At 45.5% G+C, this 26,023-nt stretch overlaps 1 protein-coding gene across 4 annotated transcripts in view; it reads left to right on the top strand.

Moving 5' to 3' along the window:
• The window catches only part of tln2a (talin 2a), a 116,996-nt gene that overhangs the window by 37,505 nt on the left and 53,468 nt on the right, over window positions 1–26,023 (top strand). For all 4 annotated transcript variants that reach the window (XM_060072237.1, XM_060072238.1, XM_060072241.1 and 1 more), the window contains exons 8-31: window positions 1,491–1,618; window positions 1,871–1,934; window positions 2,088–2,192; window positions 4,504–4,659; window positions 5,972–6,073; window positions 6,751–6,827; window positions 8,320–8,500; window positions 8,622–8,735; window positions 9,030–9,138; window positions 10,037–10,245; window positions 12,307–12,405; window positions 13,025–13,192; window positions 14,442–14,576; window positions 15,560–15,719; window positions 16,758–16,924; window positions 18,171–18,299; window positions 19,187–19,300; window positions 20,508–20,621; window positions 21,275–21,409; window positions 21,873–22,001; window positions 22,775–22,877; window positions 24,795–25,003; window positions 25,302–25,421; window positions 25,780–25,977. In XM_060072237.1, the coding sequence (XP_059928220.1) occupies window positions 1,491–1,618; window positions 1,871–1,934; window positions 2,088–2,192; window positions 4,504–4,659; window positions 5,972–6,073; window positions 6,751–6,827; window positions 8,320–8,500; window positions 8,622–8,735; window positions 9,030–9,138; window positions 10,037–10,245; window positions 12,307–12,405; window positions 13,025–13,192; window positions 14,442–14,576; window positions 15,560–15,719; window positions 16,758–16,924; window positions 18,171–18,299; window positions 19,187–19,300; window positions 20,508–20,621; window positions 21,275–21,409; window positions 21,873–22,001; window positions 22,775–22,877; window positions 24,795–25,003; window positions 25,302–25,421; window positions 25,780–25,977 (3,225 nt within the window). The remainder of the gene's footprint in view (window positions 1–1,490; window positions 1,619–1,870; window positions 1,935–2,087; window positions 2,193–4,503; window positions 4,660–5,971; window positions 6,074–6,750; window positions 6,828–8,319; window positions 8,501–8,621; window positions 8,736–9,029; window positions 9,139–10,036; window positions 10,246–12,306; window positions 12,406–13,024; window positions 13,193–14,441; window positions 14,577–15,559; window positions 15,720–16,757; window positions 16,925–18,170; window positions 18,300–19,186; window positions 19,301–20,507; window positions 20,622–21,274; window positions 21,410–21,872; window positions 22,002–22,774; window positions 22,878–24,794; window positions 25,004–25,301; window positions 25,422–25,779; window positions 25,978–26,023) is intronic.

The raw sequence follows: 26,023 nt of genomic DNA, 5'->3' as shown, positions 1-26,023 counted from the left end.
CAATTGTGAAGATACATTAACATTATTGACTAAAACATTAGCAATTTACAATGAGGTCTGGCGTCAAACTCTTAACACCTTTAAATTCATTGAGAGTCACTGCTTCTGCAGGTTATTCCAGGAAGACGGTGCAAAAAACGTAAAGGCCTTTTTTTACTCATATTCACCTATCACGATGAACACCCAAGTATAAAGTATGTGTTCTCTTAGTGATGGGGTTTTATGCACGAGTGTACGGCTCAGACTTGAGGCCAGAGAGTGATATGGACAGACGGTAAGAAAAGAGAGGGAGGGAGAGAGAGAAAGAAAGAAAAGGGAAGATGCTAGTAAATGGCTGTGGCTGTGTGTGTGTGTGTGTGTGTGTGTGTGTGTGTGTGTGTGTGTGTGTGTGTGTGTGTGTGTGTGTGTGTGTGTGTGTGTGTGTGTGTGTGTGTGTGTGTGTGTGTGTGATACACGCATAGAGAACATCTTCAGCTGTTGTGTTGAAGCATTCTGAGCCACATTATATCTCAATTAAAGTCATAGTTGACAACAACAATCAGTTACTCACTTGAGGACTCTTCAATGGAAGCCCTAATGGGGTGAGGGAGCAGTTATCATAATGTGTGCCGGTACTGGTCTATAATCATATTTTTTTATCTTCTGTATAATGCTAAAGTACTGCAACATGATAAGCTTATTTTCGTTATGGAGTCCATTTAGTTTACAAAAAAACAACAGCAGACACATTACTACTAAACTATGAATCTACCTTGTATATATAAATATATTTTTGCTACTTTGTGCAATAGGCCCCTGGCAAAATGAAACGAGAAAAACAAAATCTAATGTTATACAGCCTCGTCTTTGCTACTTTCAATCTGTGCAGCTCTTTATCCGTCCATTTCTGTCTCTCGACGCCACTCTTTCTCTCTTACAGGACTATAATTCTCTGTGATGATTGATTTTGCGTGGGGTGTCTGTGTGTCTGTCTGACTGGCTGCATTTGTTAGTTGCATCTTCTTGGTATAATTTATGGGTCAGATTGCTGAACTCCACATCGATATCTCTATCAAAGCTCTGCCCACCAATCAATATAATGTCAAAGCTGATTTAGATCGATTTGTGTATTTGGTGTATGTTTGATGTAATAGCTTTTGCATGTTATTGATGATTAGTAATTGTGAAAAATCGAGCTGCATTCATCAGATAAACCAAATCATCTCAGGGATAGGGTTTAGAAACATCTCAAACACGGACCCGAGGACTCTGGACATTCTGTAGTAGCTTTTGTGCACACGTTTTATCCTAGGCGACGTAAAATTTGAGATGCATGTCTTAAGGAGCAGGCATAAGGGTTAGGGCAGTCCGACACTCTAGCCACTAGACTACACTGACTATACTCAAGAATAGCACTGACGCAAGCCATAGTAGCGTAGCACCTCTCCAGGTTATCAACATTGTTAAAAAGATGTTTACACATTTATTCATCTCCCTTTTGTGTGTTCCAGGCCCGGGACGACATCCTGAATGGCTCTCACCCGGTCTCCTTCGACAAGGCATGTCTGTTTGCTGGGATTCAGGCCCAGATCCAGTTTGGACCGTATATTGAGCACAAGCACAAACCGGGTTTCCTTGAGTGAGTGCACGCAGACCCATCTGGGTGTTGGGGGGGGGGGGGGGGGGGGGGGGGTTAGAAAACCATTTTTCTAACTGGGCTTATTTTTCTGTAGTAGGAACATAGAGAAAATGGGTTCAGCTAATATATTCATCCAGATTCCTAATTGATCCATTTGTTTTGTTTCCTTGTGTTTTATGGTAAGCGGGTGGCAATGATGTCTGGCTTTCTGCATTCGCTCTTTCAATGACTTAATTTCATGCCTCTTAACAGCTTGAAAGAGTTCCTGCCCAAAGAGTACATCAAGCAGAAGGGCGCGGAGAAGAAAGTATTCCAGGTTTGTTCAACTACTGCCCAGTTGCAATATCAAAGCTTGTTTCCCATGCATAATCAAACTTAAATGAAGGAACAAAATATATATAAAAATATGTATGCAACAAATGAAGGATATTTTCACAAATGTATTCCTTTGTTGTTATTGATATTGCAGGATCACAGCAGTTGTGGAGATATGACCGAGATCGAGACGAAAGTAAAATATGTCAAGCTTGCGAGATCTCTCCGAACATACGGCGTCACCTTCTTCCTGGTTAAGGTACTTGGAATCAGATACACAAATAACAAAGAAAACAAATGATCACCTTTTGAAAGGGAGATAATCACTGTATTGGCCGTATTCCTCGTAATCGTAAATACTAGTCACATTTGTCAGAAGAAACAAGAAAATCTCGAACAGGTGTGTGTTCCGAGCTGCAAGGGCCCGGTCTTGGTTTGGTTTGTGTGTTTGGTCTCTTCTGGGTCTCGCGGTTGCTGGCTGCAGATCATATCCGTGTGCGGTTGCTACGCAGCGGATATGGAAATGTGCTGGTTCCACCTGGCCTCCCAGTTCCTTTCATGTCCAGACGCACACTGGGCCAGCACATCGGCCTCTCGAAGTCATTCCTTCTGCTGTGCAGTCTGGCTGGGAGGTGTTTGCTGAGAATTAAAAGTTCTCTCAAACAAAGGTGCTGCAAAGTCGGCCTGTTAACGACAGAAGGGATCTCACCTGTTATATTTGGGTTAATTTACACGCAGAGGTGAACAAAGCATACTCAATTATTCAGATTGCTCCAAATCGAGGAAGCGTTAAAAAGTTAAACGACATGGCGTATGGCTTCACAATGTTTGAAAAGGAGAATATGCATGTACAGTTTTGTGTTTATAGCGGAGAAATGACCGATAAACAAGGAGACTTGTATATGGTGCCTCACTCTCCCACACTCTTCCTTACACACGCACACGCACACGCACACGCACACGCACACACTTTCCCCTAAGGTCTACCAGGAGTCAGGGTTTTCCTGGAAGGCATCCAAATGTGTTGCCGTGTGCATCAGAGTGCAACGCTGATTAGTCCAGAGAGGGGTGGAGGTGGGTGCAGTGCTGGGCGATATGGAAGCTCTTACTAGCACGATAACTATGGGATACTGTACTCAATATTGATAAATATAAAACTGAGTATCCTGATAAGTCAATATCTTCGTTTCATGACTACACAATCACCAGTCCTCCATTAAAAGACGACAAATGATAAAATGTGCTAATTACCCAGCTCTTGGTTCGAGGGAGCACCTGTAAGACCCCTCACAAGGGCAGATTGTGCGATGGAACTGACAGCGACCACCCCGGTGGGGTGATGTCCCTGAGGCGTCCATTAGCTGGCGGAGCAGCCGACCGAGTGCGGGACGTCCTCCAGAATGTAGCGGTTGTTTTTCACCGCGGTTACTAATGGTAAGCTGGGAGGGGGGGGGGGGCTCGGCAGTCCGCATGTTTCCCAGAGCAAGAGGGTCCTCTTATTGCTGGGTGTAGGCGTGTTGGGGTACTTGGTGTGTTAGATTGCTGAGCAGGGGGCAGTTTGAAAGGAACATCTGCTTCTCTACATGCCCCCCCCCCCCCCCCCCCCCCCTGGGTAAACAAAAGGTTAATTAAAACAGGTTTCGTTTTTTTCTTCTTCTAAATATTTAGTCATTATTCACTTTGATGCATGGACAAACCCCTTAGCCTTAATCGCCTCTGGCAGCCTTGCACTGTTATTAAGTGGTTGTTTAAAACCAGAGCACTTGTGTAATCTAGTCGCACAGTGTGTTGTGGGTATATAATTAAAAGCGGATTACCACTTCAGTTTTAAAAGTCGGTTCCAGACTCCCCCAGTCAATTTTCCACGTGGGTTGCAACAATCCTTATAGTTTAATAAAGTCTTGGTGCCTTTATTTGTTATTATATTATAAACTTTCTGATTAACCTTAACCATGCCCCCCCAAGTAGTTTACGTGTGGTAATTGTTGTATTTATATGGATATTTGTGTAAGACAAAGTTTGTTTTGGTATACCAAAGTACTAGACTAACTGAAAGACATAGTTTTCCTTTGAATGGCCCGTATTCACCTCACGGCCACCCAGCGAGCATTGAGAACCAAGATGGCCGCTAGGTGTATAAGGCCAATGAAGGTTATGTAAAGAAAAAAAACATGTTGGATCTCTTTGTGCGCGATTAGGGACTGTTAAATCCTGTCCCAGGAGCCCAGCGTGAAGGCCACATTTAATTAGCTTTGTATTGTTTGACTTGCCATTGGTGTTCCTGTTATTGGGTAAGGCTTTATCTGTTCTCTGCTGTTCTGGTCCATTGTACTGATTTTAAATGGACTGCATTTATAGAGAAACTTTATACAAAACGCATGCACAGAAACACACACGCACACACACACACACACACACACACACACACACACACACACACACACACACACACACACACACACACACACACACACACACACACACACACACACGGTACCTTTCAGGTTGGGAGCCACGGTAGCATCCTGTATTGTCTCTTTATGAATGCGTGTGTGATTGTGGGTCTCTAGGAGAAGATGAAGAGCAAGAACAAGCTGGTGCCTCGTCTGCTGGGCATCACCAAGGAGTCCGTGCTGCGTGTGGACGAGAGGACCAAGGACGTGGTGCAGGAGTGGCCCCTCACCACCGTCAAGAGGTGGGCCGCCTCGCCCAAGAGCTTCACCCTGGTACGGACACACAGGAGCACGCACACATGCACGGGAATAAACCTGCATGCACACACCCATGCACACAGGAACACACTCTAATACTGCACAATGGAAACTGCAAATTTCCGAATCCATACCATCATTAATTATGACTCTCGATGCAAATGAGATGGAAAATATAAAGACAAAAATGTAGTCCGGAAAAATAGGAACTGTGAGAAGGTTGGTTGGTTGTGATGTTGCTGAACAATGAAACTTGCCTTTGTTACAACGTGTATATTTATAATGTTGCTTATACATGCTTGATGTGAAACACTTTGAGTCTGCCTCGTATATGAAAAGTGCTATATAATTACAATAATAATACTTTTTGATTAATCATAAGTAATAATACGTTTTGATATACCAATAAAATAAATCACTAGAGCTTTATTTCAACCTATTTCCTCTGGCACAATAAAGATTATTAGAGCCACTCTTGCCTTCCATGTCTATCGGTTGTTCCTTTTGTTGGAACACAGATATAATTTAATCTTTCAGATCTCAATTCTCTTTCTCTCCCTCTCTCTCTCTGGGTGATCTGATTGGTCGACCTGTGGTTGTTCTGTTTCTGGGGCGCGTGCCGAGAAATCTTTAAGTACTCATTATTCTGTTAGGATGTTGAAGTAGCTGCATTTCCCAGCAAACCATTTGGAACCGCAAGTTAGCAATATAAGCTACACGCAGGCAGGCAGGCAGGCAGGCAGGCAGGCAGGCGCGCACACACACACACACACACACACACACACACACACACACACACACACACACACACACACACACACACACACACACACACACACACACACACACACACACACACACACACACACACACACCAATGTGTTATTCAAAACTATAAGCTGCCAATTTCTGCATGATTTCATGATGCTGTCATTCTGCTTATTAAATTCAACTTTATTATCCATTACATTACATTATCCATGTAATTGGGACATCACCAAACACTCAGACACATCTTGTATTGAATATACAGCAAATCCATTGTTGCAGTGACTATTCAGGGAGTGTGTATATCGTTCGCACCCAAATGCTCTTTGTTTATATTTTTGTTTGCGTGTGTGTATGTGTGTACCTCTTTGTGCGTATGTGTCTCCATTTTCTATGTGTGTGTCTGTGTGTCTACCTCTTTATGCGTGTTTGTGTATGTGTGTGTGTCTACCTCTTTGGGTGTGTTTGTGTCTGTGAGTGCCTCTTTGTGTGTGTGTCTACCTCTTTGTGTGTGTGCGTGTGTATGTGTGTGTATGCCTCTTTATGCGTGTGTGTGTAGGACTTTGGCGAGTACCAGGAGAGCTACTACTCTGTGCAGACCACAGAAGGAGAGCAGATCTCCCAGCTCATTGCAGGCTACATCGACATCATCCTCAAGAAGGTAAGGGGCGTGTTTCTCCTGCTCACCGAATCATTCATAACCATCAATACTCGTAGCGTGGACAAAGCATTGAAGCGACGCCTTTCAGTTTCTAGTGGGTCTGCTATTGCAGTCTAGTGTGATGCATGGAAACAACAAGAGTACAATACATGCATTGTGGAATGTTTTTTGCTGAGACTGCTATATTATCAAATACTTGTCAACTTAACGCAGATGAATTGCAGGTTGTATTTGAGGTACGGTATTAGGTCGAAATTTACTTGTTGCTACATGTACTGCTTTTATGTGAAGCCTCACCGTTAGTGTACACAGTACATTCGTAGAATGGCTGGCCCCAGGAACCCATAACCCTGGCAGTGTTGATGCAAATCCCTACCAGTTACACGAGGCCCGATCAGTTAGGTTCTACGTTACAGTGTGGTTGGACCATACAATTAAAATAATTCTCTCTATTTAAAGGGGATTTATGCAAACTATATTCTAATTTCCGTGTTCAGTGCCATTCTTTTAAAGTCTCAGGAAGAGTGTTGATAATCAGATACTCCAGTTCACACAGAAAGAGTATTTATTAGATGTAGAAGCATTCAGTGAATAAAAAGTAATATTAGATATGTGGAACAGTCCTACTATCCAGACTCTCTTGGTCAATTCAATGTTTTATTCCCTTCTTCTTGCAGAAGCAAAGCAAGGACCGCTTTGGGTTGGAGGGAGATGAGGAGTCCACCATGCTGGAGGAGTCGGTCTCCCCTAAAAAGTAGGTAGACCCTGCACCTTTGGGTGCCAGGAGGGAGAACTAAGGGGGTTGGATTCCCAGCTGAGAGATTCTGGGTTCCACTCCCCAATGCCCTATCTATATATTCCTTAACGGGGCAGTGAAGCCAAAATCGTTATATTTTTGGTTTAAATGGTGGTAATATGTCTAAGACTATCATCAACATAGTAATCTGTGCCAATGTATCGCGGTTATTGTTGAAGCCCATCATTTAGAGAAAACAGGATAAAATTCTGTTTTTCAGTTTCCGCCACCCTGTTTATGACCCTTCCAATCTGACCCAAATGCCGGTGCCGTTCTGTTTGTGAGGTGGAAGTTATTTTTAATATTCTCTTCGACACCGCAAAAACCCTCTCCTGTGTCCAATAGAGGGTTTAACTTCTTGGACACTTATCGTTTGATGACATGCGGCTTAATTCATAAACCACATCGCTCATGCTCATAAACAGCGCCGGTACTAATAAAGTATAACAAAGTTGCCATGGAAATAACACGCCCCCCTCAAAGTGATCGAATACATGCTGAAAGAGGGGGCACACTAACCCGTTAATGTTCTTTCCAAAATGACTAAATAGTTAACAGTTGATGAGTATTCTATTTTGGTTCTTTGAAATTAATTTCTTTATTCAAACGGCATTCATTGTGCATACACCAAAACTTTTATTGTGTTTACAGAAAAACACTCCCTTCCCTGAGACTTCATCCCTTCCAATAGCCTGTCTCCATACTTTCCATGTCTTTTCGAAAGGCTTCACGTCTCCATCATGGCTAGTGAACACTTTTCTTGGCCACGATACTTCAACACAGTCTGGGCGCCTCTGCCAGGAGAGCAGCACTCTATCTAAACATGTCCTGATGGGATGTGTAATCCAACGTTTATCTGGCCTCTCAGGGCTTCTCCCCCTCCGGCCTCAACTTGTACCTTTCTCACGAAGATGGCGCCTAGAGGAGGAGGCTGTATTTGATTGCATTATTTTAATGGTTTTTGTATTATTTCATCTGCCGCTGCACGGGGCCTAGACCAGATGGCTTTAATAGCGAAACCACGAAGGAAACCAGAGATCGGGGAGATCTCCTCATGTTGGCTCTCTGTTGTGTCTCCTGCAGAAGAAACCTTCTGGACCTAGTTTCATGTTATGTTTTATTATATTAAGGGTAACATGCATTGTACTCCCCTGCACAAGGGGAAGCTCACTAATATTGGAATAACACAGCTGCCTGTGTTTGTTTGTTGATGATATGTTGATGCCTGATGGATATAGGCTTTATTCTGAAATTACATGCTAACGGATAGAGGCTTTTGTTTTGAAAATACCAATGCTTATGGTGATGATTCTGCTGAAGAACATGGGTAGAGACTCATGAAGACATGTGTCGTCACGTCCTCGTCAGAAGGCGATGGGTGTCAGCTTTTACCTTGTAAAGACCCATGATGCTGACGGGGTGCCCCGTCTCCCCCCTGCCCTCCGTCCAGGTCCACCATTCTCCAGCAGCAGTTCAACCGGGTGGGCCGGGTGGAGCACGGCTCGGTGGCCCTGCCGGGGGTGATCCGCTCGGGCTCCGTCGGGGCCGAGTCCCTCAGCACGGGCACCATGCCCTCCGCCCAGCAGCAGATCACCATGGGCCAGATGCACCGGGGACACATGCCCCCGCTGGTCGGTCTCACCTCCACACCCATCACAGCCCACATGTTTGTGGTGCCACCTCATCCTCCCACTGCTCTCTGTTCTGTGTTAAGGGAACTGTGTGTATATGTGTGTGTGTGTGTGTGTCCAGAGTTCCGCCCAGCAGGCTCTGATGGGAACCATCAACACCAGCATGCAGGCGGTGCAGCAGGCTCAGATAGACCTGGGAGAGGTGGACAACCTCCCTCCACTGGGACAGGACATGGTACGTTCCAATATATAATAAGATACACATGCTTGCGTCTAAACGTTCATTTACAGCTATTCAGATAAAGTCACGTGCATAAACACACATGCAACAACACAGGCAGACAAAGCTAAACAGATGTGTTTTGGGTTTCTATGCAAATGGAGTTCACGCTGCAAAACAACCATCAGCAATGTTTCCCCAATTCAACCGGTCTTCAGGCATATTGCAGTCCTTTAAGCATTTTGGTTGTTTTGTTCATTTTAATGTAACATTATTTGAGAATCAATTGACCGTGTGTCCGTCTTGCAGGCGTCCAAGGTTTGGATCCAGAACAAGGTGGACGAGTCCAAGCATGAGATCCACTCCCAGGTGGACGCCATCACAGCAGGCACCGCCTCCGTGGTCAACCTCACAGCAGGTGGGAGTCACCTGGTGGTCTACCTGTAGATTCAATTCAATTCAATTCAATTTTATTTGTATAGCCCTTAATCACCATTACAGTCTCAAAGGGCTTAACAGGCCAAATATTTGATGGTCCCAGCCCTAACTTATCGCATGAAGGCATTCAGAAGAATGTAAAGCACCTGGATTCCCTATAAGCTATGGATAAATTGGTCTGCTTAATGGCTTTAATGGTTAAATGGTCTCAAATAAATGGTACTTGGTCAGGGCTCAGCTGCAGGGCGTAGGGAGGGGCGTATGTTGTGGTGTATTGCTGTATAAAGATTGCTAGGTCTTACGACTCAGACCACATATGTGTAACGGGCCAATTATTTGCAGGATAAGATGATGTGGTTATTTTTCTTGGTTCTGGCTTTTGTTAAGAGTACTGTTATTCAACCTAGCCTTTATGGCTATTGTTGAAGCATGAACAATCAATTGTCCTTCTGTGTATATAGCAGACTGCATAACCGACATTTTGTGCTAACTTTTTTCATGTTATTGTCTCTCTGTCTCCTGCCCCTTTCCCTCAACTCCCTCCGTCTCTGTCTCCCCTGTCTTTCTCCATTGTGTAACCCCCCCCTCTCATACCCCCGCTCTCCATCTCCTCTCCTGCCTCTCTCTCTATCCCTTTCCCCCCTCTTTCTCACTCCCTCTGATATCCTCATTTTTCTCCATGTCACCCATCGACTCTCTCTCCCCTCCACTATATCTCCTCCACAACCCCTCTCTCTTCCGTCACCCCTCTCTCCCCTCTATCCCCCCCGACTCTTCTCTACACCTGTCTCACACCCTCCCTCTCTCTGCCTACTCTTCCCTTCCTCTCCCCTTCCTCTCCCCCCCCTTCCCATCCCTCCCCCGCTCTCTCCCGCCAGGCGACCCCACGGACACGGACTACACGGCGGTGGGCTGCGCCATCACCACCATCTCGTCCAACCTGACGGAGATGTCCAAGGGGGTGAAGCTGCTGGCGGCCCTGATGGAGGACGACACCAGCGGGGGCAACCACCTGATGGGCGCGGCCCGGACGCTGGCCGGCGCCGTGTCCGACCTGCTGAAGGCCGTGGAGCCCGCCTCCGGAGAGGTAGGGATCACCTGGTTAGGGATTCACCTGGTGGTCACCTGGTTGTCACCTGGTTAACGAGTCAGCTGGTGGTCACCTGGTTAACGAGTCAGCTGGTGGTCACCTGGTTAACGAGTCAGCTGGTGGTCACCTGGTTAACGAGTCACCTGGTGGTCAACTGGTTAACGAGTCACCTGGTGGTCAACTGGTTAACGAGTCACCTGGTTGTCACCTGGTTAACGAGTCAGCTGGTGGTCACCTGGTTAACGAGTCAGCTGGTGGTCACCTGGTTAACGAGTCAGCTGGTGGTCAACTGGTTAACGAGTCACCTGGTGGTCACCTGGTTAACGAGTCACCTGGTGGTCACCTGGTTAACGAGTCACCTTGTTAACGAGTCACCTGGTGGTCACCCAGTTAGCGTATCACCTGGTGGTCACCTGGTTAACGGGTCAACTGGTGGTCACCTGGTTAACGAGTCAGCTGGTGGTCACCTGGTTAACGAGTCACCTGATTGTATTGTTAACTAGTCACATTGTCATCTGGTCACATGGTTGTCTTGATAACTAGTAACATGGTGATATGATGAAATGGTCGACTGGTAAACTAGTCACATGGTGATAGGTTCAACTGGTCACCTGGGCGTTACCTAGACACTTCATGACGTGGTCACATTTTCGTTAGTCACATAATCGTCTAGTTAGCCATTCACCTGATCCACTACTAGTCACCTACATCGTTGAACTCCAGAGGCCAAAAATCTGTTAAAAAGTTTACATTAACTGTTTTTTTGTATATGTCGGCAACCTTTACCCTCTTCGGAAGTGATTCCTGCACCTGCACAGGGTCTGTTATGGAGCAAAACCTAGAAGTTAATATTACAAAGTACTTTAGATTCTCGTGCATATTTGAAGCTAATAGAGCAGATAATTGAAGACTTGATACGTCTCAGAGGGCGTTTGAAGGTTCTTAAACGGTATCAGCATCAGAGGTTGTCTGTTTGCTCCGATGTGACATTTGAAATCTCCACTTTTTCCTTATTTTGTGAGCGAGGTGCCATTAGACTATCTAATGATCGTATGCACAGTCACGACGTCCGTTACATATGCCAGCAGCTCTGTGAGAGTAGCGCAACCCGAGTTTCCTACATTTTCACAAGCTATATGCTAATTAAGCTGCTGCCCCTTCGGATCTCCAGACCGTTCCTTCTCCTGTTAATATGGGCTGCTGCTCACCAGGTTCAGAGGAGGTTGTTGTCATACACCTGCTGGGTGTAACAAACATTGCCGAGCAAGGTCCGGGCACGCAGCAGAGATTGGTTTCTTTGTTGGTTTACAGCTGGTGATCAGGCCAAGAGAAAGGATGTTAAGATTATGTCTCTCTCTCTCTAAGCCCCCGGAGACCCACTGCTGCAGAGAGAAGGGAGAGACACTTTTTGGAATTATTAATAACTGTAAGGTGTAATGATCCTTCGGCTGCTGGTTGCTGTATGTCCTTTATTTTCTGTACCACGGCCTACTTTTTGAAAAGCGATAACTTCCTGCCTACTGCAAATGTTGACATTGAATCTTGCATTGCGGCCCCTTTTAAAATTCTTACATCCAATCCGTTCGTCAGGCAATTTGACAGCCATGAGCACACAAATGGATAGAGCCTGAACACTTAGCATCACTTGAAGAACTCCAACACGGATTTAGTTTTGCTAGAGTGTGTGGTGTGGAGTTTGGTGAATGCAATGCAGCATAAAGCATTAGTGAGTGCACTTGACTGAAAACCCATCCCTTTAGGGGGTCTGCGTGTGTGAGTGTGTGCGGTTCCAGTATAGCATTGTGTTCTGTACTCAACACAATATACTCTACTGCTGTACTCTCCTGACATAGGTACTTGTCTATGTACATCAGGCAACTGTCACATCTGAACACATTTGGGCCCTTATATACTGTATTTCAATTTTGGAACTCAATTAAGTGTGTGTGTGTGTGTGTGTGTGTGTGTGTGTGTGTGTGTGTGTGTGTGTGTGTGTGTGTGTGTGTGTGTGTGTGTGTGTGTGTGTGTGTGTGTGTGTGTGTGTGTGCGTGTCTACAGCCCAGACAGACTGTGCTGACCGCAGCAGGCAGCATCGGCCAGGCCAGTGGGGACCTTCTGCGACACATTGGGGAGAACGAGACAGATGAGAGGTTCCAGGTACAGAGCCCTCACACAGCACCACACTCTGGAATAGAACCGCACACAGCACCACACTCTGGAATAGAACCTCACACAGCACCACACTCTGGAATAGAACCTCACACAGCACCACACTCTGGAATAGAACCTCACACACCAAACTGGACCGTCTTCACCCAACCAGCTTACTCACAAGCACAGATGAACGCACATTTCTTTGAGTGATAAGATCCTAACTTTTCTAACGTAATCAGCATATTAAGAACATCTCTCAGAACCTTGAGAAGCTCACTGCATAACTTTTGTGTCGGATGTCTTTAATGATAAGCTTCTTTTATATGGCTTGTTTATTCCGGTAATGGTTGTTGCTTGATGTGGGATTAATTATTCTCAATTACATTTGGCAAATTAACAATCACTATTTGAGCGTTATATTTAGCCCACAATTAATATCCTGGTAAAATGTAGCAATTACTGCAATCAATTATGTTTGTACTGAGATAAAGTGTACCATTAAATTAATCATGCAACGTTGTCTATAATTACGTGTGTGTGTGTGTGGGAGTCCATTTATTTTAAATGGATTGCCTCCCTCTCTCTGTCTCCCTCTCTCTACTTCTTTGTCTCTGTCCTCCAGGATATTCTGATGAGTCTGGCGAAGGCGGTGGCCAACGCGGCCGCCATGTTGGTTCTGAAGGCAAAGAACGTGGCCCAGGTGGCCGACGACACGGTGCTGCAGAACAGGGTCATCGCCGCCGCGACGCAGTGCGCCCTGTCTACCTCCCAGCTTGTGGCCTGTGCCAAGGTACACGCACACACACACACACACACACACACACACACACACACACACACACACACACACACACACACACACACAGGGCTACCAACGCACACACGCAGGGCAACGCATGAACACTCACACGCACACACACACACACAAAAAGGGCTTCACACACACAGGGCTTCAAAGGTCGTGCATTATAGTGTTATAACACAGAAGCGTGATAAAAGACATAAACAATTATTCCAGCGCCAATTCCGCCTTCTATAGTTCAAATTTCACCATGTCTACATCTCTTTGCTGCACACAATTTACCCTTGCATTCACAAAAAAACGTATTTCTAATTTCATGATTATGTTCCCAAAGGCTTTCACAGTGCATTACAGCGAAAGCTGGGTTATCTGTTTTAGGAAAGGTTTGAAGTAAACAGCAAGCAGAGGTTCAGAATAATCCTTAGGCTTGTAGATTGTACTAATTAAAATCCCACCGTGCCAGATTGAAATGCCCTTTTGGCAACAGATTGAACTTTATATGCTCTCCTGATCAGTCATAATATTTGGACTACAACAATCTGTCATTTGTATTATCTCTCTATTGATGGCCTTTTCTGTAGTTTAGCCTATTTTCTCTTTCTCTGGAGTTACTGTTCCCCATATGAATATCCCCACCAGTTGAAGTCTGGTTCCTGCTGTGGACCGTGTCCATGTTGAAGATGGGTCTCAGGGTTTTGTGAGCTTATTATTTCCGAGCAGCGGACATGAGGGCTGTGCTCCAGAGTGCAGCTGCAAACTAGCAGTGAATTATATTCCCCCTCTTCCTCAGTGTTTGACAGCTCCGTTTTTCTCTTCCTCTGTCCTCTTTCTCACGCTTGCATTCTCTGCCCAACACATCGTTCCTACGACTGCAGCACTCTCAAAGATGAACCGCATGGACTAGATGCTTGATGTGATTACTACCTTAGACTGCTTCCGTCTCTGTTTCTAATCATTACTTTTTATATATTACTCTTACTCTCTCTCTGTCTCTGTCTCTTGTGTCCTCCCTCCCACCTCCACCATCCCGGTCTTTCTTTAACACTTCTACACCGCCTGGTTGACATCTCACTCGCCCATTCTCCTCCCCTCTCTCCTCCCTCCTATCCCCTCCTCTCCCCCTCTACTCTTTTCATTCCTCTCCTCCCCTTTCTCCTCTTTCCTCTCGTCCCCATATCTCATCCCTCCCTATCTGTCCCCTCCCCTCCCCCCATATGATCCCACATCATCCTTCCAGGTGGTGAGTCCCACCATCAGCTCCCCGGTGTGCCAGGAGCAGCTGATCGAGGCTGGGAAGCTGGTGGACCGCTCGGTGGAGGGCTGCGTCCAGGCCTGCCTCTCCGCCACTGAGGACGGGGAGCTCCTCAAACAGGTCGGCCCGCATGCTTGCGCACTTTTCAAACCCAGTGCCCCTCTCATTTAGCCAGAGACCCCTCCCCCGGTCAGCTTATTGACAAAGCGTGTAATGATACCACTTCATGATATGAATTGGGATCGATGAGAGTGGAATTGAAGACGGGATGACAGCAATGTTGCCCTTATTTTCCCTTTATGCTCTGTAAGGTGACCTTGGGTGACTTGAAAGGCGCCTCTAAATTAAATGTATTATTATTTATTATTATTATTATTTTATATGGACAGAATGTCAGAAGAATGTCAATTGATAGCCCACCCCACAGACCAGGGTGGTGAAGTAATTCTAGGAGACTTATGTAATGAATTGTCATCAGAGTATTTCATCAGTTAAACAAACATGTGCAGTTGTTAAAACAAGCTTCTCTGAAAATAATGCCACAGCCAGTAAGTTCTCCTTTGAAATCTGAGTTCAAGGTCGGAACGTCTGTTTATGTTTTGTTCCTGCTATGATTTACTATTCTCTGCATACTCCGGTTGCCCGATATGAAACCAATTGGCACACAAACAAAGTGTGCTGCAGCCAGTGAAGTGAGCTAAATAACTGGATCAACTTAGATTTACTAGATTCTACCTGACCTACAAAGCCTCTTCCTCCATAACCAGAGCAGTGCTAATATACGGGTAATCCTCGTAGTTGAACATGAACGATAAAGACCGCCTAGAGCCCAGAAGGCTTGCAAGACGGATGCCATATGAGCCAGTTCATGCTTTGCAAACAATGAATCAATTACAAACCTATACATCAGCTGATTCATTTTCAGTGTCGGATCCGTCGTCCCTCGCAGAGACGACTCTCTCCCATATGCTGAATTTGGACTGCGGCGCCCATCTTTGACGCTCTGTGTCAATGTTTCATACTGTGCCTTTTTTAAAACAAAGCGTGTAACGAGAGTAACCAATGGGAAGCCATGCGCGTCATACATCCTGCGCTGTGTGCAGGTGAGTGCGGCGGCCAGTGTGGTGAGCCAGGCCCTGGGAGAGCTCCTGCAGCACGTGCGGCAGTACACGTCGCGCGGGGAGCCCATCGGACGCTACGACCAGGCCACCGACACCATCATGAACGTCACCGAGAACATCTTCAGCTCCATGGGAGACGCGGGTGAGCGCAGGGTGGAGGAGGAGACTGTTATATAGAGCAGCGTTTCTTAAACCACGGGGCACCATCCAGGTGGAAGCCCCCACAATGCACAGACACTCTTGACCACACTGGATTATTAGTACCAATGATTCCGGGTGTGTGGTTGCTTCATTGAAAAGGAATATTGCATCGTCCGACCTAGCCCGATGGTTGGGGAGGAACTGTGATTAGTTGAAAATAAGGTAGACAATTTGGCGAACTTGGTGACCTATTTCCGAGTGTGTCTGATGTTCTATCTGCGAAGACGTTTGGTTGTAAGATCTATCTGCCCTGTTTATGTAAGGGTTATTATTCCGTCTCCAAACTATTTGAGTTCATGGAGCTGTTGAGATGTCTGCGCACAGCAGGATGTTATGATAATCCAGAGGATGTATTGAGTGAAAGAGGACTTGCAGTGTCCCACAGTAGTATAAATAATCTAGATCCATGCTAAACACCCAAGCCTCTTAACTGTCTCTCTCTGCAGCTACAGAAAGGCATACACACATTCCAACAAGGTGTTGGATTCTGATAGATCCACCTATATTGACCACTGAAATAAAAAGCATATATATTTGATCATTCATATCACAGGATTCATTCATTTAGGAAACCGTTAAGGTTTGAGTGGTACATTTTAAGCAAGGCTGTGACTTCCATTTATTCACAAATCCAACCAACAGCAATGCTGGTGTGAACAGGAAGCCCGAGTCCACGGGGGGGAAAGAAGATATCGATAGGGCCAAGTTAAGCCTCATAGATTGGTTTGAATCTTTCTCTTTCACGACAAGTATCCAACAGAGTTGGAGATTGGAATTACTGCCCACTGATACCCTGTTGATACCTCCCGCCCCTATTCCTACAATTCCTCCACTCAACCACCGCCTCCTCTCCCTCCTCTTTGTCTCATTCCTCCTCTTCCCCTCTCTGCCTCCTCTCCCGCTAACTATGGCTTATTCCTCCTCTTCCCCTCTCTGCTCCTCCTCTTCCTCATAATGTATCTCTTCCTCCATCCTCCAGGTGAGATGGTGCGGCAGGCGCGCGTGCTGGCCCAGGCGACCTCTGACCTGGTGAACGCCATGCGCTCGGACGCCGAGGCGGAGGTGGACGTGGACAACTCCAAGAAGCTGCTGGCGGCGGCCAAGCTGCTGGCCGACGCCACGGCCAGGATGGTGGAGGCGGCCAAGGTGACGTAGCCGCCGGGCTCCCTCCGCACCTCCATGGTGACGGGAACGCTGTCCGCCTTGACGAGCTGTGTTCCTTACGCTGGGACATAACGAGATTGTAGCAAAGGGTTTACCCCAATCCTAGTGTATTATATTTATAATAGTCCGACACTTTACATATGAAGATGTTAAATACAAATTCAAAAACGAGGAAATATCAATTACAGGTCACAGTGAAAAGCATTTTTGTGCAGGTAATGATGTCTCATTATATATCAAACCCTAGTGGTCCAAATGCAGAAGGTCTTACTTTGCTGGTGGGTTAGAGACTGACAGAACAGGATGGAGACTGAACAGCATAAAGACACTGGAATCTATTTTTGCTTGAGAAAATAATTTCTTGTTCTATCCCAAAAATTGTCAAACTTCTGTTTGATGTTGCCCAGCTAACAGTCAGCCAGCAGTTAGGTAACTGCTTTGAACGCACACACACACACACACACACACACACACACACACACACACACACACACACACACACACACACACACACACACACACACACACACACACACACACACACACACACACACACACACACACACTCTCTCTTCTAAGCCCAGCTGTAAGCTAATTAATTTAATGGCTGCTTAGATGTTCTTTTTTACAGCCACTCAAATAAACGGCAACAGTGGGAGTGATAAACTCATTGGCTTGAATACCAGCCAGCCCAAGCAACATAACGCTAAGTGGAGAATAAGAGCTTCAAATTATGTATTTAAAATGGATTCATACTATTCGCTTCATAAACATAGCAGTGATGAAAAGAGAATCAAGCTGCATAACACATTTGAGAGTTTTGTATTTTAAGTCGACTACCATATACTTGGTTATTGCTTAGCAGGTATTGTTTGCCTTAATCTGAGTGTCAGTTTTTTCATGTAACTATTTTGCCTATATGAAACCAGTATTGAAACAGTTGGTCTTCATTTAGACCTTATAACTTGTATTGAAACCTGTGTCTCCATTTAGACCGTGGTGTAACAAAATTTCTTCTGTTGAGACTGTCCATTTTTTAAAGAGACCAGTTTGAGTGAATTTGTGTTATCTAGTCACAGTTTAACTTACCGGTAATTAAGACTGTTTCTCTGTGTTATTGAAACCACTTTGTCCCGTTCCGCCCAGGTTGTATTAAAGCTAGCCTGGAAGCTATCTGGTCTGGGTGTTTCCATGTCTTATTCAAAGCGCTGTGTGTCTTGTGTTTCAGGGAGCCGCCGCGTACCCGGAGAACGAGGACCAGCAGCAGCGTCTGCGTGAGGCGGCCGAGGGCCTGCGTGTCGCTACCAACGCCGCGGCGCAGAACGCCATCAAGAAGAAACTCATCAACCGCCTTGAGGTCAGCCATTTTGAGACTTTTTTTAAACATGTATATAGAGGAAATTCCGGGGGGGCCACAGCATAATTCCAGGACCTGAGTAGAGATGAACATTTGAAATAAGAGTAAATACAACAATAATTGCAGAAAATATGACGGGGAGTTGCAATGTTTACGTGTGTAATGTTTTTCTTGAGAATTCTTCATAAGAGTGACTCTGAAGTGAGACACTCTTAAAGTGAGACGCTCTTAAAGTGAGACACCTTTAAGTGACGTCTCTAAAGTCTCTTGAGTGACCCCGTGCCGTTGACCTTCCAGTCAGGAGATTTACCTCCGAAACGTAGAAAGAATCCTTTCTGTCTGAGTGCCCAGTGTTAAACCCTGGTTCCTTAGACCACCGCTCCGTCGCGCCATACCCGAGACGCCTCTCCACTCTGAAGCTCATTATTTCAGCCTTTCTCACCAAACTGCCCATTTCCCATCGGCTGGTCATTCAACTCGCCCTTTGTCACATGGAAGTCTCACTGGGACCGGTGTGCTGCCAATTATGGGCCGTGAGTGGCCTGACCCGTTCATGTATCAGTGCACTTTACTGGAGATGGTAGATGTTCCCTGTGCACCGACTTCATTGGGAGCAGGGGAGTCATTATTAGCTCGGTATGAAAAAGGGACAGAATGTATTTGTATCTTGGATATGACAACCATGTGCACACGTGTGTGTGTGTGTGTGTGTGTGTGTGTGTGTGTCTTGTTTATTTGTGTGTGTGTTTATATATATATATATATATATATATATATATATATATATATATATATATATATATATATATATATAATGCTGTGTGCATGGGTATATATAATGCTGTGTTTATTTTGATGTTTGTTTTTATTGCGGTGTGTGTGTTCAGAACGCAGCGAAGCAGGCCGCAGCAGCAGCTACGCAGACCATCGCAGCGTCCCAGAACGCCGCGGCCTCCAACAAGAACACGTCTGCCCACCAGCAGCTAGTGCAGAGCTGCAAGGTGGGCAGAGGAACTACATAGTACTACTACAGGGTTACCATGCTGCATAGTACTGCTACAGGGTTACCATGCTACATAGTACTACTACAGGGTTACCATGCTGCATAGTACTGCTACAGGGTTACCATGCTACATAGTACTACTACAGGGTTACCATGCTACATAGTACTACTACAGGGTTACCATGCTGCATAGTACTACTACAGGGTTACCATGCTGCATAGTACTGCTACAGGGTTACCATGCTACATAGTACTACTACAGGGTTACCATGCTGCATAGTACTGCTACAGGGTTACCATGCTACATAGTACTACTACAGGGTTACCATGCTACATAGTACTACTACAGGGTTACCATGCTACATAGCACTGCTACAGGGTTACCATGCTACATAGTACTACTACAGGGTTACCATGCTGCATAGTACTACTACAGGGTTACCATGCTACATAGTACTACTACAGGGTTACCATGCTACATAGTACTACTACAGGGTTACCATGCTACATAGTACTACTACAGGGTTACCATGCTACATAGTACTACCACAGGGTTACCATGCTACATAGTACTACCACAGGGTTACCATGCTACATAGTACTACTACAGGGTTACCATGCTACATAGTACTACTACAGGGTTACCATGCTACATAGTACTGCTACAGGGTTACCATGCTACATAGTACTGCTACAGGGTTACCATGCTACATAGTACTACTACAGGGTTACCATGCTACATAGTACTACTACAGGGTTACCATGCTACATAGTACTACCACAGGGTTACCATGCTACATAGTACTACTACAGGGTTACCATGCTACATAGTACTACCACAGGGTTACCATGCTACATAGTACTGCTACAGGGTTACCATGCTACATAGTACTACTACAGGGTTACCATGCTACATAGTACTGCTACAGGGTTACCATGCTACATAGTACTGCTACAGGGTTACCATGCTGCATAGGAGTACTACAGGGTTACCTTACTACCATAGTAGTACTGCAGGATTACCATAGTAGTAGTGTCACCATACCACCATAGTAGTGTTTTGTAAAATGTACCACGTTCTGTAAGCTGTAGCCAATGTTCTGTTAGCTGTAGCCTTTGTTCTGTAAGCTGTAGCCTATGTTCTGTAAGCTGTAGCCTATGTTCGGTGAGCTGTAACCCTTAGCTCTGTGCTCTGGTGTGTCCAGGCCGTCGCCGACCACATCCCTCAGCTGGTGCAGGGCGTGCGAGGTAGCCAGGCCCAGCCAGATGACCTCAGCGCTCAGCTGGCCCTTATCATCGCCAGCCAGAACTTCCTCCAGGTGCTGAATCAGCCCACCGCGTGTCTGGGTTCAGGATGGGTTCGCGTGCCACAGATGTGATTAATGAAGTGTTTTGGTCTTGGGTTATCACCTCGACTTTATCTCAGCTTTCTTTGGGCACCAGAATAGTATGAATAGCATAGAGGTGTGGGAAGTGTGAAGGCACGGTGAAGGTGACATGCTTATTATCTTGATCTTCTTTTCCTTGTAGGATCGCTACAGATATGATATCAAAAAAGTCCTCTTTGTAAACGAGAACTTATTTTAAAAGTGTTATAGTTCAAATGAAACCAATCCATCACAGACCGAATGGTATAGCGGGAGGGCTCTATTAAGCACAGGACATGAACTCTGATGCTAATACTTTGTTATGGAATGTGTTTGTGATTTTAGAGGCACACAAATCATTGCTTGGTAATGAATATATCCATTTTTTGTAGTCATTGCTTGCTGCACCATGTTGCAGTACGAAAGTGCATTATTTCCTCAGAAAGCGTATGCTGGAGTGTATTTGCATTATCAAATTTGCATCCAGGCATCCAGGAGCTGTCTTCTTTTTTTTTTGTAAAACTGTAAAAACACAATGCACTGCGCTGTATCACAACTGTGTATATACCTTCCCCCTCCCCCCCCTCCAACTTTCGACTCTATAGCCGGGCAGCAAGATGGTGACATCCTCAAAGTCCTCGGTTCCCACGGTAACAGACCAGGCGGCGGCCATGCAGCTGGGCCAGTGTGCTAAGAACCTGGCCACGTGCCTGGCCGAGCTGAGGACAGCCGCGCAGAAGGTACCAGGCCCGTCGGACACGCGCTGAGCCCAATCCACTCTCTCTGGTGTCCTTCGTTGCCATGGTGCCTTTATGTTGCCATGGTAACCGATGTCGACGCTGTTACCCGACTAGATGTTGACGGACGATGCGGGGAACGCAAGGATGCTTCATGCTTTATTGAGTATTCCCATCAAACACCGCTACACGTGTTCCATTTGAACATGTGAGAAAACCTGTCAAACAGTCACTAATGTAATGACATTTGACAAATAAGGAGATACATTTACCAAGAACACACATCACCCCTCTTAGGAGTCGGAAACATTCTTTAACACAAACTGCTCCTCCATGCCTGATATAGTTTTTCTTATTTCGCCTCCTGACATCATATGTTGCCGCAGTGTTTAGGTTATTTAGCACAGCATTTTGAGCAGCATCCCAGGGACTGTAAACAAGAGGTGCACCTCTGCTCTGTTTCCAGGCCCATGAGGCATGCGGGCCGATGGAGATAGACTCGGCTCTGACCTCCATCCACAACCTCAAGAGTGAGCTGCAAGACGCCCAGCTGGCCGCCGTCGCTGGCCAGCTTAAGCCCCTGCCTGGGGAATCGGTACGGTCACCTTAATCATATGCATTTGTTTCCGTTCTTTCAGTCTTTCCTCTTTGTTCTTTATTTCTTATTTCCCTCTTTCACTTTTTTGTCTTCCTTCCCTCTTTTCATTGTTTCTGTATTCTTTCTTCCTTTCTTCTCTTACATTATTTCAATTTTAAGAATCAAGTCCATTATAAGATTGATAATTATTTTTATAGAATTTAACAGAATATAAAGTAGAATTCATAGAATATTAATTCAAAGTTCCCAAGACCCAGAGATTAGTGTTTGAGTGGACATCCTGACCAATACGACTAGGGCTGGGTAAAAATATAAATTCATCAATGCACTGCAATTGATTGGTTCTCGATTCAATTTCGATTCAGAATTCTTTTGAAATCGATTATTTCCATAAAAAAAAAAAAAGAAGAAGCACACTCAGTCATTGTAATCTAGAAGCGAGTATGCCTAAATGTACATGCCCTTTTACATTTGTCCATGTTATGATTATTACTTTTATGCTGCAAGTTTAGCTCAGGAACAATACTACACAATGTAATGGTTAATGAATTTTGAAATGGTTAATTCTAAATCCTTTATAGGTATTTTTGTCATCTGCACGTATTATTGAATCGATATCGAAGCAATTGGATTAATATAAAATCGAATCAGTATCGAATCGAATCAAGACCTAAAGAATCAAATTGAATTGAATTGAGAGGTACCTGGCAATACCCGGCCCTAAATACAACGTCATACTAAACCCTGCACCATAACCTCTCTGCATCTAGCTGGAGAAGTGTGCCCAGGACCTGGGCAGCACGTCCAAGTCTGTTGGATCGTCCATGGCCCAGTTGCTCACCTGCGCTGCCCAGGGGAACGAACACTACACAGGTCAGCACCGTACACCCACTTCCAAAGCTCTATCGCTGCTCTCCCTAAAGGGTACTGAATCATTAAAGAGACGGCAGAGCTGTTTGCTCATTCTGTCCCTGGTCGTCATACGGCAGGAGCTGAAGCATATAGAGCAGTCCGTAGTCACCGCATATGTTGTTCAGCCATTAATGCAGGTCTCATGTAATATTTAAAACGGAGGCTGAGATGAAAGCATCCGGCGGCCACGAGAATGTTGAGGAAGCAGTGGATCATCCAGTTGGACAGATGTTATCCTATCATGTCAACAAAAACAACAGCATCTGATATGCTCTAATGGGATTTGCATGAGGCTGCTAATGTTCAGATGTTGAAATATCACTCCAGGGACTGTTGGATTGTGTAGTTAACGCTTCTTTATTAATTAGTTACAATCCAACCTCAATGAAAAATGCATAACTTGATAAAAATGCTGCATTGAATGGATTCTTGATTGATCCTAAATTGCCATTCATATTCATTAAAGGTTTTAGATGTGCATACTTGTATCACCACACGATGTGGAGGGTTAGTGGCCTGCCTGCTCCTACCTCCTTTTTTCCATACCCTGCGCAACCAAGATTATCCTTAACTTTGTGTGTTTGATTACATAGATCACCGTCAATCATAAGAATATTACACACAGATGCTACAGGCTAGTGCTCATTCTATTTTATTTTATTAGACTTGGAGGTAGTTCAGGGGCCGGTCCGAGACAAGCAGACCCACACGGGTCCACGGGCAATACCGAGGGGGTCCGCGAAATACTTTGCTCCATAAGAGCCAATAAGAAAAGCATGGTGCCCATTGCTCCCACCCACATTAACTTTGGGCCAATAGAAACTCTGATATGAATGTGACACATGAAGTCAGACTTCAGTCAGGGTGCAATGAACTGCCGCTTAGATTAGTTAGTCTACGAGGCAGATGCCTAGCTTGCGACCATGGATAAATATTTGAGTCGGACCACTGACGCTGAGCCTAAATAAATAATAAAGGCAGTTCTATAGTGTTTAGGTTTATTGAAAACGGCAACGTGAGACCGAAATGCGTGATGTGTCTCGAGTGGCTAGCAAACGAAGCCATGGAACTGGCCAAGCTCGACATCTCATTACATTTACAATGCACCCGGAATATAAGGACACACCAAAATCATTCTTCTGTGGAAAAAGCGAGGAATACACCAGTCAGAAAACACAAATTGTGAACCTGGCCAAAACCTCAGAGAAAGTATTGATGGCCTCTTATGCGGTGGCTCAGCGGTTTGCTAAAAGTAAGAAGCCACACACAATTGCGGAAGAACTCATACTTCCAGCAGAGGTTGAGATTGGGATGGAGCGAGGCAGCTAATAAACTGAAAGCTGTACATCTGACCGTGGAGGAGAATTGAATAACTCACGGCTCGGAATATATATATATATATATATAGTTAATCATAACTGTTATATGTTCATTGCTTTTATAACAGATTTATTATTTTAAATTGAAGCGATTGAAAGCAAAGTTTTGACTTTTCATTCGTCTGGGTTTATTACGGCTGAGCCAGTTTTGCAGCTGTTAATTTTCACTTGAAAAGTCAAAAAGCAGTTTAAATAATAAATAACCCTCTGTTTAAAAGTATATCAGTGGTATCATCATGATTGAAATGTATGTGTGTTTCTGTATACCACTATGAAACATGTCTGAAGTATTCAGGTTGTTTCAGAATGCAAATAGTACCAATGACACCTAAGAGTAAAAATGGTGGCAAGTATACCCTTAATCTGTCTTTCTATTATGAGGGGGTCCTTGGAAAATGTTCTCTCCTTTTAAGGGGTCCCTGGCCCAAAAAGGTTGGGAACTCCTGTCCTAAATGACTGATGGTGAAGACGATTCATGTGACCGTGTTCAAACGTGCAGGCATAGCGGCCAGTGAGACCGCCCAGGCGCTGAAGACCCTGGCCCAGGCGGCGAGGGGCGTGGCCGCCGCGACCACTGACCCCGCGGCCGCCGTCGCCATGCTGGAGTCGGCGGGCGACGTGATGGAGGGCTCGGCACTGCTGATTCACGAGGCCAAGCAGGCGCTGGAATGCCCCGGGGACGCCGAGAGCCAGCAGAGGCTGGCCCAGGTGAGCTGGCCCAGAGGGGCTGATGGACTTTGTCGTTCCGTTGGGTTGTGATCGTATGTTCTGTAGCTTATAATTAAATTATATATTTATTCCTTGTAAAACATTAACAGATATTCAGCAACACCCTCTCTGAAAACCTCTCCACTAACTGATAGCCATGTTTTTAAATCCGTCCGGAAATGATTGAAGACGGCGCTCTCTAACTATAGTGTATGAATATGTTCTATGTGTATCAATGGTGGGTGTATATCAAGCCATACGCTCACCCTGCACCCCACCCCACCCCTGTGATCTCCAGGTGGCCAAGGCAGTGTCCCACTCCCTCAACAGCTGCGTGAACTGCCTTCCGGGCCAGAAGGACGTTGACCTGGCCCTGCGCAGCATCGGGGAGGCCAGCAAGAAGCTGCTGGTGGACAACGTGAGTCTCCCGTCGGTACTGACTGAACCGTGCTAGGCTTACTGTACTACCCACTGTACTAGCTAAAGGATGTACCCCTGTTCCTAGAAGTTCCTAGGTTAGATTGATATTCCGAATAATAGACTCACTTTGGGATCCATGAGTATAATTTGTACTTGTGCTCCAATTTTTTTTAAATTAATAATATCAATTAAATTAAACAATATATATTCTCTCCATTTACAGTTGTTATCGTATATGTTTATCAGAAATAATCCTTATATGCGCAAGCCTACCTGACAATCAAACCCTTTCAGACTATAGTAGAAACCACATGGAAAACATTAATGTAAATGGCCTGACCCCCTCTGCCGTCCAGGTCCCTCTCTCCTCCAAGTCCTTCCAGGAAGCCCAGAGTGAGCTGACTCACACGGCTGCCGAGCTCAACCAGTCGGCCGGCGACGTGGTCCACGCCTCCCGCAGCTCCAGCCGCCAGCTCGCCGCCGCCTCCGGCAAGTTCAGCCACGACTTCGACGACTTCCTGGACGCCGGCATCGAGATGGCCGGACACACCCCGGTACGCTCCCTCTGGCTTGCCGCCTCTCTCTCGCTCTCGCCCTCGC

The sequence above is a fragment of the Gadus macrocephalus genome, chromosome 14 (genome assembly GCF_031168955.1).
Source record: "Gadus macrocephalus chromosome 14, ASM3116895v1".
NCBI lineage: Eukaryota > Metazoa > Chordata > Actinopteri > Gadiformes > Gadidae > Gadus > Gadus macrocephalus.
This window is presented reverse-complemented; position numbering and strand designations above follow the sequence as displayed.